Source organism: Ovis canadensis, chromosome 3 (assembly GCF_042477335.2).
Source record: "Ovis canadensis isolate MfBH-ARS-UI-01 breed Bighorn chromosome 3, ARS-UI_OviCan_v2, whole genome shotgun sequence".
Taxonomy (NCBI): domain Eukaryota; kingdom Metazoa; phylum Chordata; class Mammalia; order Artiodactyla; family Bovidae; genus Ovis; species Ovis canadensis.
This window is the reverse complement of record NC_091247.1, coordinates 226,252,207-226,266,848: the sequence shown is the minus strand read 5'-3', so window position 1 is coordinate 226,266,848 and position 14,642 is coordinate 226,252,207. Positions and strand designations below refer to the sequence as shown.

The 14,642-nt window shown below is 48.7% G+C and overlaps 1 protein-coding gene across 1 annotated transcript in view; it reads left to right on the top strand.

Annotated features, from left to right (window-relative positions):
• Positions 1-14,642, top strand: part of EFCAB6 (EF-hand calcium binding domain 6) — a 268,456-nt gene that overhangs the window by 11,016 nt on the left and 242,798 nt on the right. Inside the window, exon 3 of the mRNA XM_069581729.1 lies at positions 13,275-13,420. Within this exon, the coding sequence (XP_069437830.1) occupies positions 13,291-13,420 (130 nt within the window). The 5' untranslated portion in view covers positions 13,275-13,290. The remainder of the gene's footprint in view (positions 1-13,274; positions 13,421-14,642) is intronic.

Sequence of the window (14,642 nt, the reverse complement as noted above, 5' to 3'; positions counted from 1 at the left end):
GAGAAATCACAGATGATGCCAAGACTTGTACCTTGGCTAATGGGAAAGAGAGTTAGGATCTGGAACAAAATCCAGGAGTGGCGGGGTGTGAGTGAGTGTGTGTGTGTGTGTGTGTGTGTGTGCACGTGTGCATTTTGGGAGGAGAATGCTGTTTGGATGACCAGGCTGTGAAAATCCTGCCTTCATTAATTTTACAAATACTTTTGGAGCTGCAGAGGTGTGCTGGGTGTACTGGGGCGGGGGGTACCGTAGCATCAAACCACTGTTTTATTTCATGCAGTCTATAATGAAGTGTATAATTTCCCAAATGAAGGCATAATTACCTGCTGAGATGCGTGCAGCTCAGGGGAAGGACAGGCTGTAATGAGAGACTCTACCAGGAGGATGTGGATGATGCGAGCAGGGGGATGTCTCCAAGGACGGAGTGGGGACGTCTCCAAGGACGGAGTGGGCACGTTCAGATCTGGAGGAGAGAGGAGTTAGCCGGGTGAGGAGCGGGACGGGGGAGCTGGGCAGAGGGGCCCGTGGAGCCGAGGGGAACAGGTGGGGAGGATGACAAAGGCCGGAGCTGGGTCCTGCGCGGCCGGGTAGGCCCTGGCAGGCACGTCGTGTCATGTACCTAGCGTACGTTTACGGCCGTTCAGTTCACTAAGCCATGTCCCACTCCTCGCGGCCCCGTGGACTGGCACGCCTCGCTGTGGCTTCCCTGCCCTTCACTGTCTCCTGGTGTTTGCTCAAACTTATGTCTAGTAATTCGATGCATGTTTATTAGAGAATGTTTAAAGACTGATGTTACCACCATCCCAACATAGCTATTTTTGTCTATAAAACAGACCCTGTCCACCCTTGGAAATAACATTTTTATACCGTGAGTATATAGTATACCTTTCCTCTTAACCTTGTCCTGAACATGTTTTTCCATTTCCACGTGTTCTATATTATTTATAATAGTGGTAAATAATCACCTGCTCAGACTTGGCGAGCCTTGTGTTATATATATTTTTGAAATATTTATTTGTGATTTATTTGGATGTGTTGGGTCTCAGTTGTGGCCCACGGGACCATCACGTCACGCGATGGGGAGGGGGTCTTCCGTGGCGGCTTGAGGCTTAGTTGCCCCGAGGCATTGTGGGATCTTAGTTCCCCGACCAGGGATCGAACCACGTCCCCTACATTGCAAGGCGGATTCTCAACTGCTGGACCACCAGGAGAGTTCCCTTGTATTTTATTTTGAGTTAATTTCTGAGCTGGTGTGGGTGGGTCTTGTGGTGTATATGGGTAGATGTGAAATTTATGCTGCAAGAGAACGTGTTTGTGAAAATGAGGTTTGGGAGGAAGGTGAAAGCCCCCGCTGGGGTCTGAGGAGACCTTGGTGTAGCGGAGGGTGGGGACCCTGGATGGAGGAAGGCTGAGAGGCTCAGACTGTCCGGGCTGCTGGCTGGGAAGGAGGTCAGTTTATAAACCGGGAATTTTTCACTAAATTGAATTCAGATGACTGGCTAAATTGTTTTCTACGATACCCTATTATTTGAAATATATTTGTAAATCAACTTGCATTCTTATAATTCCTATGTTTAGAGCAGTGAGGGGCTGCCAGCCAATTCTAAGATCTTAAGGGAGTATGGGACCCAGATGAGGGAGGCAGACTGGGCTTCACACATTAGTGCCACGAACCCAGGAATCCTAATGCTTGACTAGTTGTTTATGTAGATGGTGTTTATTCGCCACGTTGTGTCCGACTCTTTTACGGTCCCGTGGACCGTAGCCTGCCAGGCCCCTCTGTCCGTGGGATTTTCCAGGCAGGAACACAGGAGTGGGTTGCCATGGCCTTCTCCACTGTGTAGATGGCTCGCTTTTAATTTTCTGCATGTTCTGTTGAGGAGGTTGCAGAACCGTTAGACTGTTTTGCAAATGCAGGGTACCCTTTCTTGACCATTGATAGGTTTTTTATCGCTCTGTTAATATGTACAGACTTCATGGTTCTTATCTCTGTGTTGGTGTGAGCTTGCCCGCAGACCACTCACAGGCACCTGGGCCAGTGCACACCCCTGGCACAGCTGGGCAAAAAGCCCGGGGACTCTGGGTCTTGGCCTCATGAGTAAATCTGGCTTTTCCTGCTAGTGTTTCATTTCTCTGCCTCTGAAAATGGATGAAACATGAAATGAAGCGTTAGTTGCTCAGTTGTGTCCAACTCTTGTGACCCTGTGGACTGGAGCCCGCCAAGCTCCTCTGTTCATGGAATTTTCCAGGCAAGAGTACTGGAGTGGGTTGCCATTCCCTTCTCTCAAGGATCTTCCCGACCCAGGGATTGAATCTGGGTTTCCTGCTTTGCAGGCAGATGCTTTATCGTCTGAGCCACCAGGGAGGCTAGAAATGGGGATAGCGGTATCTAACTCACAAGGCTGATGATTAACCAGTGGCCAGAAAAATGGGTTCTTGTGAGGTGACGGTGGTTGAATCCCCTAAATACAGCATGTGCTGGTCTTTTAACTCCATTTTGATGTCAAACTGGGAACTTTCCTCATGAGCTTCCTTAAAAACTATAGACTTGTCCTTGTAAATCAGCTTCAGGTTCTTGTGAAGTAGTGGTCCCAGCTTGTTATTAAAACACAGACGGCTGGGCCCCCCGACCCGGGAGATTCAGGTTGGTCGGTCTGGGTGGAGCCTGGGAATTTGCATTTCTGAAAAGGCCCCAGGTGATGTTGGTATAGCTGGTTCAGGGACCACATTTAAAGAACCACTGAAAGCTGTATGTCTGCTTCAATAGCCTTTTAAAACTAAATTTTTTTTTTTTGGATGGAAAAGAAATGCACAGAGAAAATAATAGTATTAGTAACAATGGAAAACCATGTTCTGTCTGCTTGAGGAATCTGGAAATGCAATAATAGCTCCAGTGCTGTTGAGATGGACCCCGAGGACGTCTCTTGGGCAAAGTCTTGAAGCCAGCCCCTGAGCCGGGAGATGCAGGTCAGGAAGACAAGGCATCACTGTGACTCTACGTGAGCTGTCAGGGCAGCCGGGCGTGCTGCCGAGTACCTCGTTCTTGCTCTTTGAAACACGTGCCGTTTTCTTCAAATCCTGAGTTAGGTCTCGAGCTCCTGGGAGGGCCGGGTGGGTCTTCTTTCTGGCCCTCCACTCACGCCTGCAGCACTGGCTGGAGAGTGAGTGGTTGAGAGCAGAGTTGGTTGGCAAGTGCTTCCACCAAGGATGTTTAGGTGGGACACCCAGACAGGAGGCTCCGTGTTCAGAGCTGTCCGGATTTGGCTCTCTGAAATATTCCTGTTGTAATTGAAGTTTCACTAGCTTTCACAGTCCTGCAGTTGGTAGAAAAGAGGATCGGAGAAGGCCCAACAGGTCATCCAGACCACTCTCCCGCTGGAAGAGGCTTGTTCCCTGCAGTGCACTCAGCAGCATTAGGAGGAATTACTTTTCATATGATTACTATTTTTTTTTTCCCATTCTGTCTTCAACTAAGTGTTTCTTGAATTGAATCACTTTGCATTCAAGTAATAAAATGCACAACAGGCAGTCCATTTCTGGGTGATTATCTCACTCCTCAGGTGGTGTAATAAGGCAGGAGGCCAGAGCCCTGGCATGCCTTATTGTTATTAGGAAGGGAATTTATGGACAAAATAAAGAATGTGGCTGTTTGCATCAGCAATAACCACAACGAGAAGCGCGGTCATGGCCAATCCCCCCCACCCCCGTGCTCGAAGCGCAGGGCAGGCAGGAGCCCAGTACCTTAACCGTGTAGGTGGCGGTTGGGGGCAGGCAGAGGCGCAGCACCACTGCCTTCAAGGAGCTTGTTGTTTATTTTGCAAAAAAGCAGCCAGAAAGCCTTGGCTGTTGACTTGATACCTGGGAGGGGCCCGTCTTGGGCACCAGCTCCAGGCTTCGCATTGTGTGCCTGGGCCAGTCGCTTCCCGCTCTGCGCTCCCAAGTCCTCACCTATGAAATGGAAAGAGCCGTAGGTGGTTGGGCTGGGAAGGGTTAAGTGATGAGTTTTTTTTCGTAAATCTTAAGCGCATTTCCCGGCTCAAAGGAATCCCTATTAAATGCTAATAGGATTAGAATAATTTTTTTTTTCCTCCTTAAAATTCTCCATAAGCTGGAGCTTCTGTGTCTCTTCTTCAGCCTGTGCTCCCACCAAGCATGTTTAGGTGGGACTCGCAGGCAGGCTCCGTGTTCACAGCGGTCCGGGTTTGGCTCTCACGTGCCTCATCGTTCCCGCACCCTCGGTGTTCCTTCCTGAGCACGCTGTGGCGTGTCCTCACTTCCTTCACACACGCCCTCCTCTTGCCGCTTCACACGTGCTGTCCAAAAAGGAAAGAGAGAAAGTAAAGTTGCTCAGTCATGTCCGACTCTTTGTGACCCCCGTGGACTGTAGCCTACCAGGCTCCTCCGTCCATGGGATTCTCCAGGCAAGAGTAGTGGAGTGGGTTGCCATTGCCTTCTCCAGGAGATCTTCCCAACCCAGGGATCGAACCCTGGTCTCCCACATTGTGGGCAGACGCTTTACCATCTGAGCCACCAGGGAAGTCTGCTGTGCAAAACGCAGACCCAGATGAAACCCAGCTTGGTAGCCTCCCCACGCAGCAGATGACCGTGGCTGGAGAAGAGCTGTGCCTGCCTGCCCTGGCCCCCAGGTTCCTGTCCACGGGCCTCGGGTGGGCTCTCTCAGCCCGCTGCCGGTCGTGCGCGCTGCTTCCCTGCCCTCCTGCTCACCTTCCCGCCCAGCCGGCTGGCCCTTCCCCCTCAGTCCTGAGATGCCTGTCCCCGTCCTCATGTGCTGCTGCTGACCTGACTTCCCTTTCCCTGAGAAAAGAGAGCCGGCAGAAGGGGACTGCCGCGCGCCTTCCGCTCTGTGTCTGCTCACACGCTCTGCCGTCTTGGTTGTCATGAGCCACCCCTGTGCCTAGAAGAGGCTCCGGCACCCGAGGAGATCCTGTCTCCACTGGCAAACCCACCAAAGCCACCCATTCCCTCCCTTCTCTCCTGCTTCATCCCTCTTGTTCCCCAAGGCTGGTCACCATCACGAGTATTCAGACCCGCTGCTGGTTCTCCTGTGATAAAGACGGCTCTCTGTGGATGCCCATCTCTCCTCTGCTGCCCGCCCCCACCCACTGCTGCTTTACAGCCAAGTGCTTGGAAACAGGTGCCTCTGCCTGCTGTCACTTATTCTTTTCTGAGTTCATCTGAACTCAGGCAAGCTTCCTGCCAACCACCCAGTTCCACCAGCGTGGCTACTGTTCGGGCCATCGGTGGCTCCTGCCTGGCTTCGTCCCAGGGCAGTTCTTGGTCCTCATCGTATGTGATTATCCCTTGTAACCTTTGACGCACAGCATCACCCCCTCCTCCCTGACACGCTTTCTTCACTCAGTTCCCTGGACACTCCAGTCCCCCGGTTTTCTTCTCCCTCTGGTTGCTCTTCCTCAGGCTTCTTTGCTGGTTCCTCATGTCCCTGAGCTCTGAAAGTCAGTGTACCCCAAGGCTTGGCCCCGGCAGCTCTTCTTTCTCACACCCCCTTTCCTGGTGGGCTGGTCCGATAGCGTGTCTTTACATGCATTGTATGCTGATGATCCCCAAACTTCTGTCCTTATCAGACCTCATGCATCCAGCCGCCTCTTCAGTATCTCCACCAGGCTATCTAGCAAGCATCTCAGATGTGGTATGTCCAGAAGGAGTTCCTGATCTTCCCCTCCAGACACGGTCTACCTGCTGTCTTTCCCATCTCAGTTCACAGCCCCTCGATCGAGCCTTTCTTTTGCACGCCAGATTAGATCTGTAAGGGAGGGCACTGGCTCTTCCTTTAGAATGTGCCTGGAATCTGGTCACTGCTCAACACTTTCCCCAGAAGGACCCCGCTCCCCGCCACAGCTTCTCTTGCGTGGACGATGGCAGGCGACGTAGCCGCTCTTCCTGTTTCCTCTCTTGCCTCTGTCGGTCTATTCTTGACATGCAACCAGAGGGATCCTTTAAATACAAAGGCCAGAGCGTAATCTTGTGCCTAACCCTCCAGCTGCTCAGCATCTTCACAGCCTGGCGCTCGCGGGGCCCAGGTGCTTTCCCTCCGTCTGCCGCCTGCTGCCTCTTTGCCCTCCTGGTGGCTCTGCTCCCCCTGGCTTCATTCACACCTTTGCTCAGTGTCACCTGTCCTCCTCCTCTGCTCCATTTATCCCCGCAGCAGTTACGCATGTGTATAGTGCTAGTGCTAAGTCGCTTCAGTCGTGTCCTGACTCTTTTCAGTCCCGTGGACCACAGCCCCCCAGGCTCCTCCGTCCACGGGATTCTCCAGGCAAGGAGACTGGAGCGGATCCCCTTCTCCGGGGATCTCCCCGCCCCAGGGATCCAACCTGCACTTCTTGTCTCTGGCGTTGGCATGCGTTCTTTACCACTAGTGCCACCTGGGAAGCCCACTCGTGTGTTTAACTTACTTATTATATTTGCTATATGTCTTCCGTTACTAGAAGCTAAGGTCCCTGAGGGCCATGATTTTGTCAGCTTTGTTCATTGACCGCCCCCCCCCCGCCCCGCCCCAAGGCTTCAGTCTAGAAGGAGCTTAATAAGCACCTTTTGATTGAGCTTGTATCGAGCCATGTTTTTCTGGAAATTTACCAATGCTATGATTCTAGGTTTCAGTGCAGTTAAGTGTGTCTGGTTGAAGAAGGAGATATGTGGGAGAGTGGCGGAAGCTCTCAGCCTCACCCAGCATTAGCCCTGGGGCGATCCCGGCCTGCAAGGACCTGCCGACGGTCGGTGGCAGATAAGGCAGATGCAGACTGATGCCGTGCCGGGCAGTCAGGGCCGCCCGAAGCGAGGGAAGCCGAGCACTGGCCAGTGGGGGTTTCCTGTATGTGAGGAAGTTCCGATCCGCTTCTCCAACCCTGTAAACTTGAGATTCTTCAGACCCAGTGCTTTAGAGGTGCTGGCTAGCCTGATTCTCTGTACTCAAGTGGTGCCGTGCACATCCACCTCGGTTTGACTATTATTAGTTATGCACTTACGTTTCAGCGTGAGGCCCAGTAGGGAAGCCTGTTTTCTTTTTCAGCCGTGCTGGATCTTCACTGCTGCGCGAGATTTTCTCTAGTTGCAGGCAGCAGGGGCTACTCTCTAGCTGCGGTGCACAGGCTTCTCATCGCAGTGGCTTCTCTTGTTGCTGAGCCCCGGCTCCAGGGCGAGAGAACTTCAGTAGTTGCAGCCCACGGGCTCAGTAGTTGCGGCTCCCGGGCTCCAGAGCACAGGCCCAGTAGTTGTGGCACACAGGCTTTGTTGCTCCGCGGCGTGTAGGAGCTTCCTGGACCAGGGATCAAACTTGCTTCTCCTGCATTGGCAGGCGGATTCTTTCCCGCTGAGCCACCAGGGAAGCCTGAGAAAACTTTTTTTTTTTTTTAGCTGCAAAGGATAGCCAAGTTAGGAGCCTCAGACAGGTGCTGGCTGTAAAACTTCCTTGTAGCCCTGAGCTTAGGCCTCTTGGCTCACTTGAGGCAAGGGAGAGTTTGTCTCTTATACCTAGAAATCAGTGAGTCAAAAATTTGCCCTGACTTCTGAAATGCCAATAAGCCACAGTCTCTGAGTTGCAGATTCCTAAATGCATGTACTAGCGTGGTGACCACTGAGGGCTAGTGCCTTCTGCTGGCGGGTGTAGGGAGCACAGCCAGTTTTCCTCGAACTGTGGGGCATGAGCCAGGGTGGGCGCTTCCCCACAGCGCCCCAGAGAAACAGGACATCCCCGATGCCAAAGGTGCCCAGGGCGGCAGCTGCTCTCTTTGCCTCCGCCTCCTCCCCTCCCTCTCCTCTTTCCGCTCCTTTTTCGGTCCTATTCTGATGTATGTATGGTATGATTCATACCATAAAATGAATCCTTTTAAAAGCATACAGTTCTGTGGCTTTCAGTGTATTCACTGAGGGTGTGACCGGCACCACTGTCTAACCTTTGTCACCTCCAAAGAAACCCCGCACTCATTAGCTGTTCCATATCCCCCTTCATTTAGACCCTGGCAACTGCCTACTCTGCTTTGGATCTTCCCAACCCAGGGATCAAACCTGGGTCTCCTGCATTGCAGGCAGATGCTTCACCGTCTGAGCCACAAGGGAAGCTGGCTCCATTTCTACAGATGTATTTATTCTGCATGTTTTGTATCAGTTGAATTATATAGTATATGGTTGGCCTTAGCGTAACATTTTCAAGATTCATTTGTGTTGTAGCATGAATCAGTGTTTCCCTCTTATGGCTGAATTTTGTACATGGTGGTTTAGTCACTCAGTCGTGTTCGACTCCTGAGACCCCATGGTCTGTAGCCCGCCAGGCTTCTCCGTCCATGGGATTCTCCAGGCAAGAGAACTGGAGTGGGGTGCCATTTCCATCTCCAGGATTATGCATAGCCCGCTGAGTGCATAGACCACTTTTCGCTGATCTGTTTCCTTGGTGATGGGCCTTTGGGCGGTCTCCACTCTGGACCCTGTGTGTATACTGCTATAAACATTTGTGTACAGCTTCCACGTGGACATTGGGCTTTCAGTTCCTCACCGATGCTTGCTGTTGTTTGTTTCTTTGATTATACCAGCCCGTGTGTGCTGGGTGCTTAGTCGCTCAGTCGTGTCCAGCTCGTTGTGACCCCCGTGGACTGCAGCCCACCAGGCTCCTCTGTCCACGGGGCTTCTTCAGGCAAGAATGCTAGAGTGGGTTGCCATGCCCTCCTCCAGGGAATTTTACCCACCCGAGGATCAAGCCCAGGTCTCCCACGCTGCAGGTGGATTCTTTCCTGATTGAGCCACCAGGGAAGCCCCCTTGGGTGTTAATTGATGCCTTCTTGTAGTGCTGACTTGCATTTTCCTGATGACTCATGATATTGAGCATTCTTCATGTACTTGTGTATCTTCCTGGGAGGAGTGTCTGTTCAAACCCTTTGCCCATTGTTAAACTGGGCTATTTGCATTTTTATTATTGAGTTGAAACAGTTCTTGATATAGCCAACATACTAGATTCTTATCAGATACATGATTGACAAATAATTGACTCCATTCTGTGGGTTGTCTTTTCAGTTTCTTGATAGTATCTTTTGAAGCACAAAAATTTTTGATTTCAGTGAAGTCCAGTTAACATTCCTTCTTTGGTTGCTTGCATTTTTCATGTCATGTCTAAGATATCATCACATAATTCCAAGTCTCAAAAATTTACATGTATGTTTTCTCCTAAGAATTTTGTATTTTTAGCTCTTAAATTTAGGTCTTTGGTTGATTTGTCATTAATTTTTGTACATGGTGTGAAATGGAGGTCCCATTTCATTCTTTTGGCTGTGGATATCCAGTTGTTCCAGCACCATTTGTTGAAAAAGCTATTCCTTCTACACTGAATGATCATGCAGCCCTTATCAAAAATCAATTAATGCTGCATCTAAGGGTTCATTTCCAGAGTCTCCATTTTATTCTGATGTGTTGTGCCTTCATTTTCACTTATCTAGAAGTATTTGCTGATTTCTATCATGATTTTTTTTCTTTGACTCACTGGTTATTTAAGAGTGTGTTGTGTAATTTCCGTATATTTGTGAAAGCAGAAGCAGAAGATATTAAGAAGAGGTGGCAAGAATACACTGAAGAACTGTACAAAAAAGATCTTCACGACCGGATAATCACAATGGTGTGATCACTCATCTAGAGCCAGACATCCTGGAATATGAAGTCAAGTGGGCCTTAGAAAGCATCACTACGAACAAAGCTAGTGGAGGTGATGGAATTCCAGCAGAGCTATTTCAAATCCTGAAAGATGATGCTGTGAAAGTGCTGCACTCAATATGCCAGCAAATTTGGAAAACTCAGCAGTGGCCACAAGACTGGAAAAGGTCAGTTTTCATTCCAGTCCCAAAGAAAGGCAACGCCAAAGAATGCTCAAACTACCGCACAATTGCACTCATCTCACACACTAGTAAAGTAATGCTGAAAATTCTCCAGGCCAGGCTTCAGCAATATGTGAACCATGAACTCCCTGATGTTCAAGCTGCTTTTAGAAAAGGCAGAGGAAGCAGAGATCAAATTGACAACATCCGCTGGATCATGGAAAAAGCAAGAGAGTTCCAGAAAAACGTCTATTTCTGGTTTATTGACTATGCCAAAGCCTTTGACTGTGTGGATCACAATAAACTGTGGAAAATTCTGAAAGAGATGGGAATATCAGACCACCTGACCAGCCTCTTGAGAAATCTGTATGCAGGTCAGGAAGCAACAGTTAGAACTGGACATGGAACAACAGACTGGTTCCAAATAGGAAAAGGAGTACGTCAAGGCTGTATATTGTCACCCTGCTTATTTAACTTCTATGCGGAGTACATCATGAGAAACGCTGGACTGGAAGACACACAAGCTGAAATCAAGATTGCCGGGAGAAATATCAATCACCTCAGATATGCAGATGACACCACCCTTATGGCAGAAAGTGAAGAGGAACTAAAAAGCCTCTTAATGAAAGTGAAAGAGGAGAGTGAAAAAGTTGGCTTAAAGCTCAACATTCAGAAAATGAAGATCATGGCATCCAGTCCCATCACTTTATGGGAAATAGACGGGGAAACAGTGGAAACAGTGTCAGACTTTATTTTTGGGGGCTCCAAAATCACTGCAGGTGGTGACCGCAGCCATGAAATTAAAAGACGCTTACTGCTTGAAAGGAAAGTTATGAGCAACCTAGATAGCATATTCAAAAGCAGAGACATTACTTTGACGACTAAGGTCCGTCTACTCGAGGCTATGGTTTTTCCTGTGGTCATGTATGGATGTGAGAGTTGGACTGTGAAGAAGGCTGAGTGCTGAAGAATTGATGCTTTTGAGCTGTGGTGTTGGAGAAGACTCTTGAGAGTCCCTTGGACTGCAAGGAGATCCAACCAGTCCATTCTGAAGGAGATCAGCCCTGGGATTACTTTGGAAGGAATGATGCTAAAGCTGAAACTCCAGTACTTTGGCCACTTCATGTGAAGAGTTGACTCATTGGAAAAGACTCTGATGCTGGGAAGGATTGGGGGCAGGAGGAGAAGGGGACGACCGAGGATGAGATGGTTGGATGGCATCACTGACTCGATGGACGTGAATCTGAGTGAACTCCAGGAGTTGGTGATGGACAGGGAGGCCTGGCGTGCTGCGATTCATGGGGTGGCAAAGAGTCGGACACGACTGAGCGAATGCACTGAACTGAACTGAAGTTTTTGTTACTTCCAATTTCATTCCCATGTGATTGGAGAACATACTTTGGTGTTTTCAGCTCTCTTAAATTTGTTGAGGCTTGTGTTACGGCCTAGCATATGGTGTCTGTCCTGGAAAGCGTCCCCCCGTCTCCCTGGGAAGAACGTGTATTCTGTTGTCGTTGGGTGAGCTGTTCTGTAGTTGTCTGTTAGGTTCTGTTGGTTTAAAGTGTTGTCGTTCAGGTGTTCCGTTTCCTTGTTAATCTTCTGGCTAGTCCTGAAAGTGAGTATTAAAGTCTCTGGTTATTATTGCTGCAGTGTCTGCTTCTCCTTCGAGTTGACCAGTTTTTCCTTCATGTATGTTGGTGCTCTGTCATCAGCTCTGCGTATATGTTTGTTTTACCTTCCTTTATTCTTTCCTTCATGCTCTTCCCTTACATAGGTCTGAGCTCTGCTGCGCATGAGTGTTTTTTAATCTTTCTGAAGAATTTATTTTAATAATTCTTACAAGCAGGTCTACTGGTGACATTTCCTCAAGTTTTGTTTATATGATCAGGTCTTTGTCTTTAAATCTGAAGGATGTTTTGCTGGATACAGAATTCTGCATTGGTGGATTTCTTTTTTCCTTTTTTTGACACTTGAAATATTTCATTCCACTCTTTTCTTGTTTGCATGGTTTCTGAAGACAAGTATGTGTAGGCCATACTGTTTTTGTTGTTGTTGCAAGTGTCAAAATTTTTGTGAAAACTGGGCATTTTAAGAATGTGGCAATTCTCAAATCATCTTCTCCCTCCTTTCCATTTTGTTTGTTCAGAGGCTCTTCTAAACTAACTTGGTAAGTTCTGTATCGTTAGTCATGTATGGCCACCGAAGTGTCCCTGACTGGTCAGCAGCTGGGACAGAACTTTCTTTAAATGCCTGGACACAGCAGCCCGATAGTCTTTGCTGAGGGCTCTTGGTGTGTATTGAGCCTTCTGTCCACACTCAGGCAGGAAGTTTACAGCCCTGCCTCGGCCTTCACCTCCTGCTTGTGCAGAGCCTCCCAAGTCTGCCAGCGCTGAGGGCATTCTCAGCTCTTCCTGAGCAAGCACATAGCCCCAGACATGTGCACCTCCTTCTAGATCCCCAGGAATCTGTGGGAGCTTCTCAAAGCCCCTCTGGACATCTTGTTCCCCAGCTTTTCCATTTAAGCCATTTGGTTAGTCTGTTATTTGCTCCACCTGTTATCCACCCGCCTTGGGCAGCTAGAATTTTAAGCAACAATTGACCCTGATTTTTTTTTTTTTTTCCAATCAAATGCCTTTTGACAATAGCTGGTCCTCCCTGGGAAAGCTCTGAATCAGTTCAAATAAAGACAGCCTTGAGTGTGGGGGTCTTTCAGGGAGCCCTCAGGTAAGTCATAGAATGAAGAGTTTATGCGAATGGGGCTTTGAAGGTGCTTCCACCCTGTTCTTCCCCTTCCCGGGTCTGGTGGGCTGCTGGGTTTTCCCTGTGGTGGCAGGATGTTGGTTTCATGGCTACTGCAGATTTGGGGATGAGGGGAGATGGGAACAGGCTAAGTCAAAATGCCACAAAATGGGGGTTCAGTCCCAGATTCTGGCATCTCCCATGAGTGAGTACTCCCCAGATTGCTGCAGACTTGGGTTAGTTTCCGGAGTTCTGAAACAGCTGATTCTGACAGTTCTTGCCAGTGTTCCTGTTACTCTTTTGGAGAAGGTTTTCAGAGGCCTTCACTGTACCATTTCTGGTGCTGTTTTCCTCAGCTACACCCCTGACTGTGTGTTGGATGAGCTCAGAGGACCTGAACTTGCCACCTCTACTGCCCCGCCTGCCAAGAATGAGTCACTAGTAGTTGAGGTACACGTGTCCTGTCCAGATGCCTCTTTGTTTTCCCATCTTTGAAGATTATTGGATCTGCTATAAAAGCGAGTCTAAAACCCACAATTTTGTATTCACTTTAAGAGAGGGCCTCTGAAACATTGGTGAGGTCCTGACCAGCCGCATTTTTACCATCCCCGGCTGCCCTTTCAGAAGAGGAGGAGACGGGAGGCTGGCCTCACTGGGGGATGTGCTTGAGGGTCATGTGACCTGTTTCTGTTCATTTTCCAGGGATTTAACGTGCAAAATGGCGGTTGTACCAGATTGGCATATTATGTGTCCTTACACACGGAAATTCACACATTCAAGACCTCACTCTTCACCTTGCAGAGTGTATTCAAGGAGTGCTTTCCAAAATATGTTCCGACCTTCTTCATGTGAGTATTCCCGAGCAGATGCTACTGATGGCAGACATCACTGTGTGTGTGCAGTACATGCTGGACTCTGCACAGAGGCCTCACACGATATGTTGTCAGCCCAGTAAAGCTGTGAAATAGATTCTGTTACTGTCCCTGTCTTCTGTATGGGGAATCTGAGACCCAGGTTTATGAAGCCACTTGCCCAAAAGTTACATGGTTTTTAGGTGGCAGGGTTGGGATTTGAACCCAGATATTACAGGATCCATGGAATTAAACTACTATATTATCTAGTATACTACCTCACTTAGGTTTTTTCTTAGTTAATATACTATATTTTTTGAGTAGCTTTAAAAAAAATTTTTTTTATGCTATGCCGTGCAGCTCGCAAGATCTTAGTTCCCTGCCCAGGGATTAAACCTGGGCCACGGCGGTGAAACCACCGACCGAGCCTTAACCCCTGGACCACCAGGGATGCTCTGAGTAATTTTAGGTTTACAGAGAAACTGAGTTAACGTGCAGAGAGTTCCTGTACACTTCTTCACTCCCATCCCCAGGTTCCCTCATTGCCAGCTTGCAGTAGTATGGGACAGTCATTACAATTGACACACCGTTATTGATACATTACTAGAGTTCACACTGTTCGTTTTGTGCAGTCTCTGGGTTTTGATCGATGTATGACAATGTGTGTCCACTGTTACCGCATCTCACAGAACTGTCTCACTGCCCGGAAACTCCTCTGTGCTCTGCCTGTTCATCCCTCCCTCCCCCTGACTGCAGGCGGCCACTGGTCTTCCTGCTGTCTCCGCGGTTCTGCCTCTTTCAGAATGTCACTTAGTTGGAATCACGCGGTCTGTAGCGTTTTCAGATTGGCTTCTTTCACTTAGCACTACGCACTTAAGGCTCCTTCATGTCTTTTCATGATGTGACAGTTCATTTCTTTTTTTTCTCTGAATAACATTCTCTTGTATGGATGTACAACCGTTTGTTCACTCCTCAAGGACATCTTGGTTGCTGTCATGCCTTGGCAATTATAAATAAAGTTGGTATAAACATTTGCATGCAGGTTTTTGAGTGGACCTAAAACCCTAACTTATTTGGATCAGTCAGTTTTAAAGCAATAAAATTTGACATTATAATTTCTCCAAAATGTGCATCTTCTCATTTGTTCCTTCCTCCCTCCCTCTCTTTCTTCGCACACATTTTCTGAGCCCTAATATGTAAAAAGAACTGTCCTAGGACC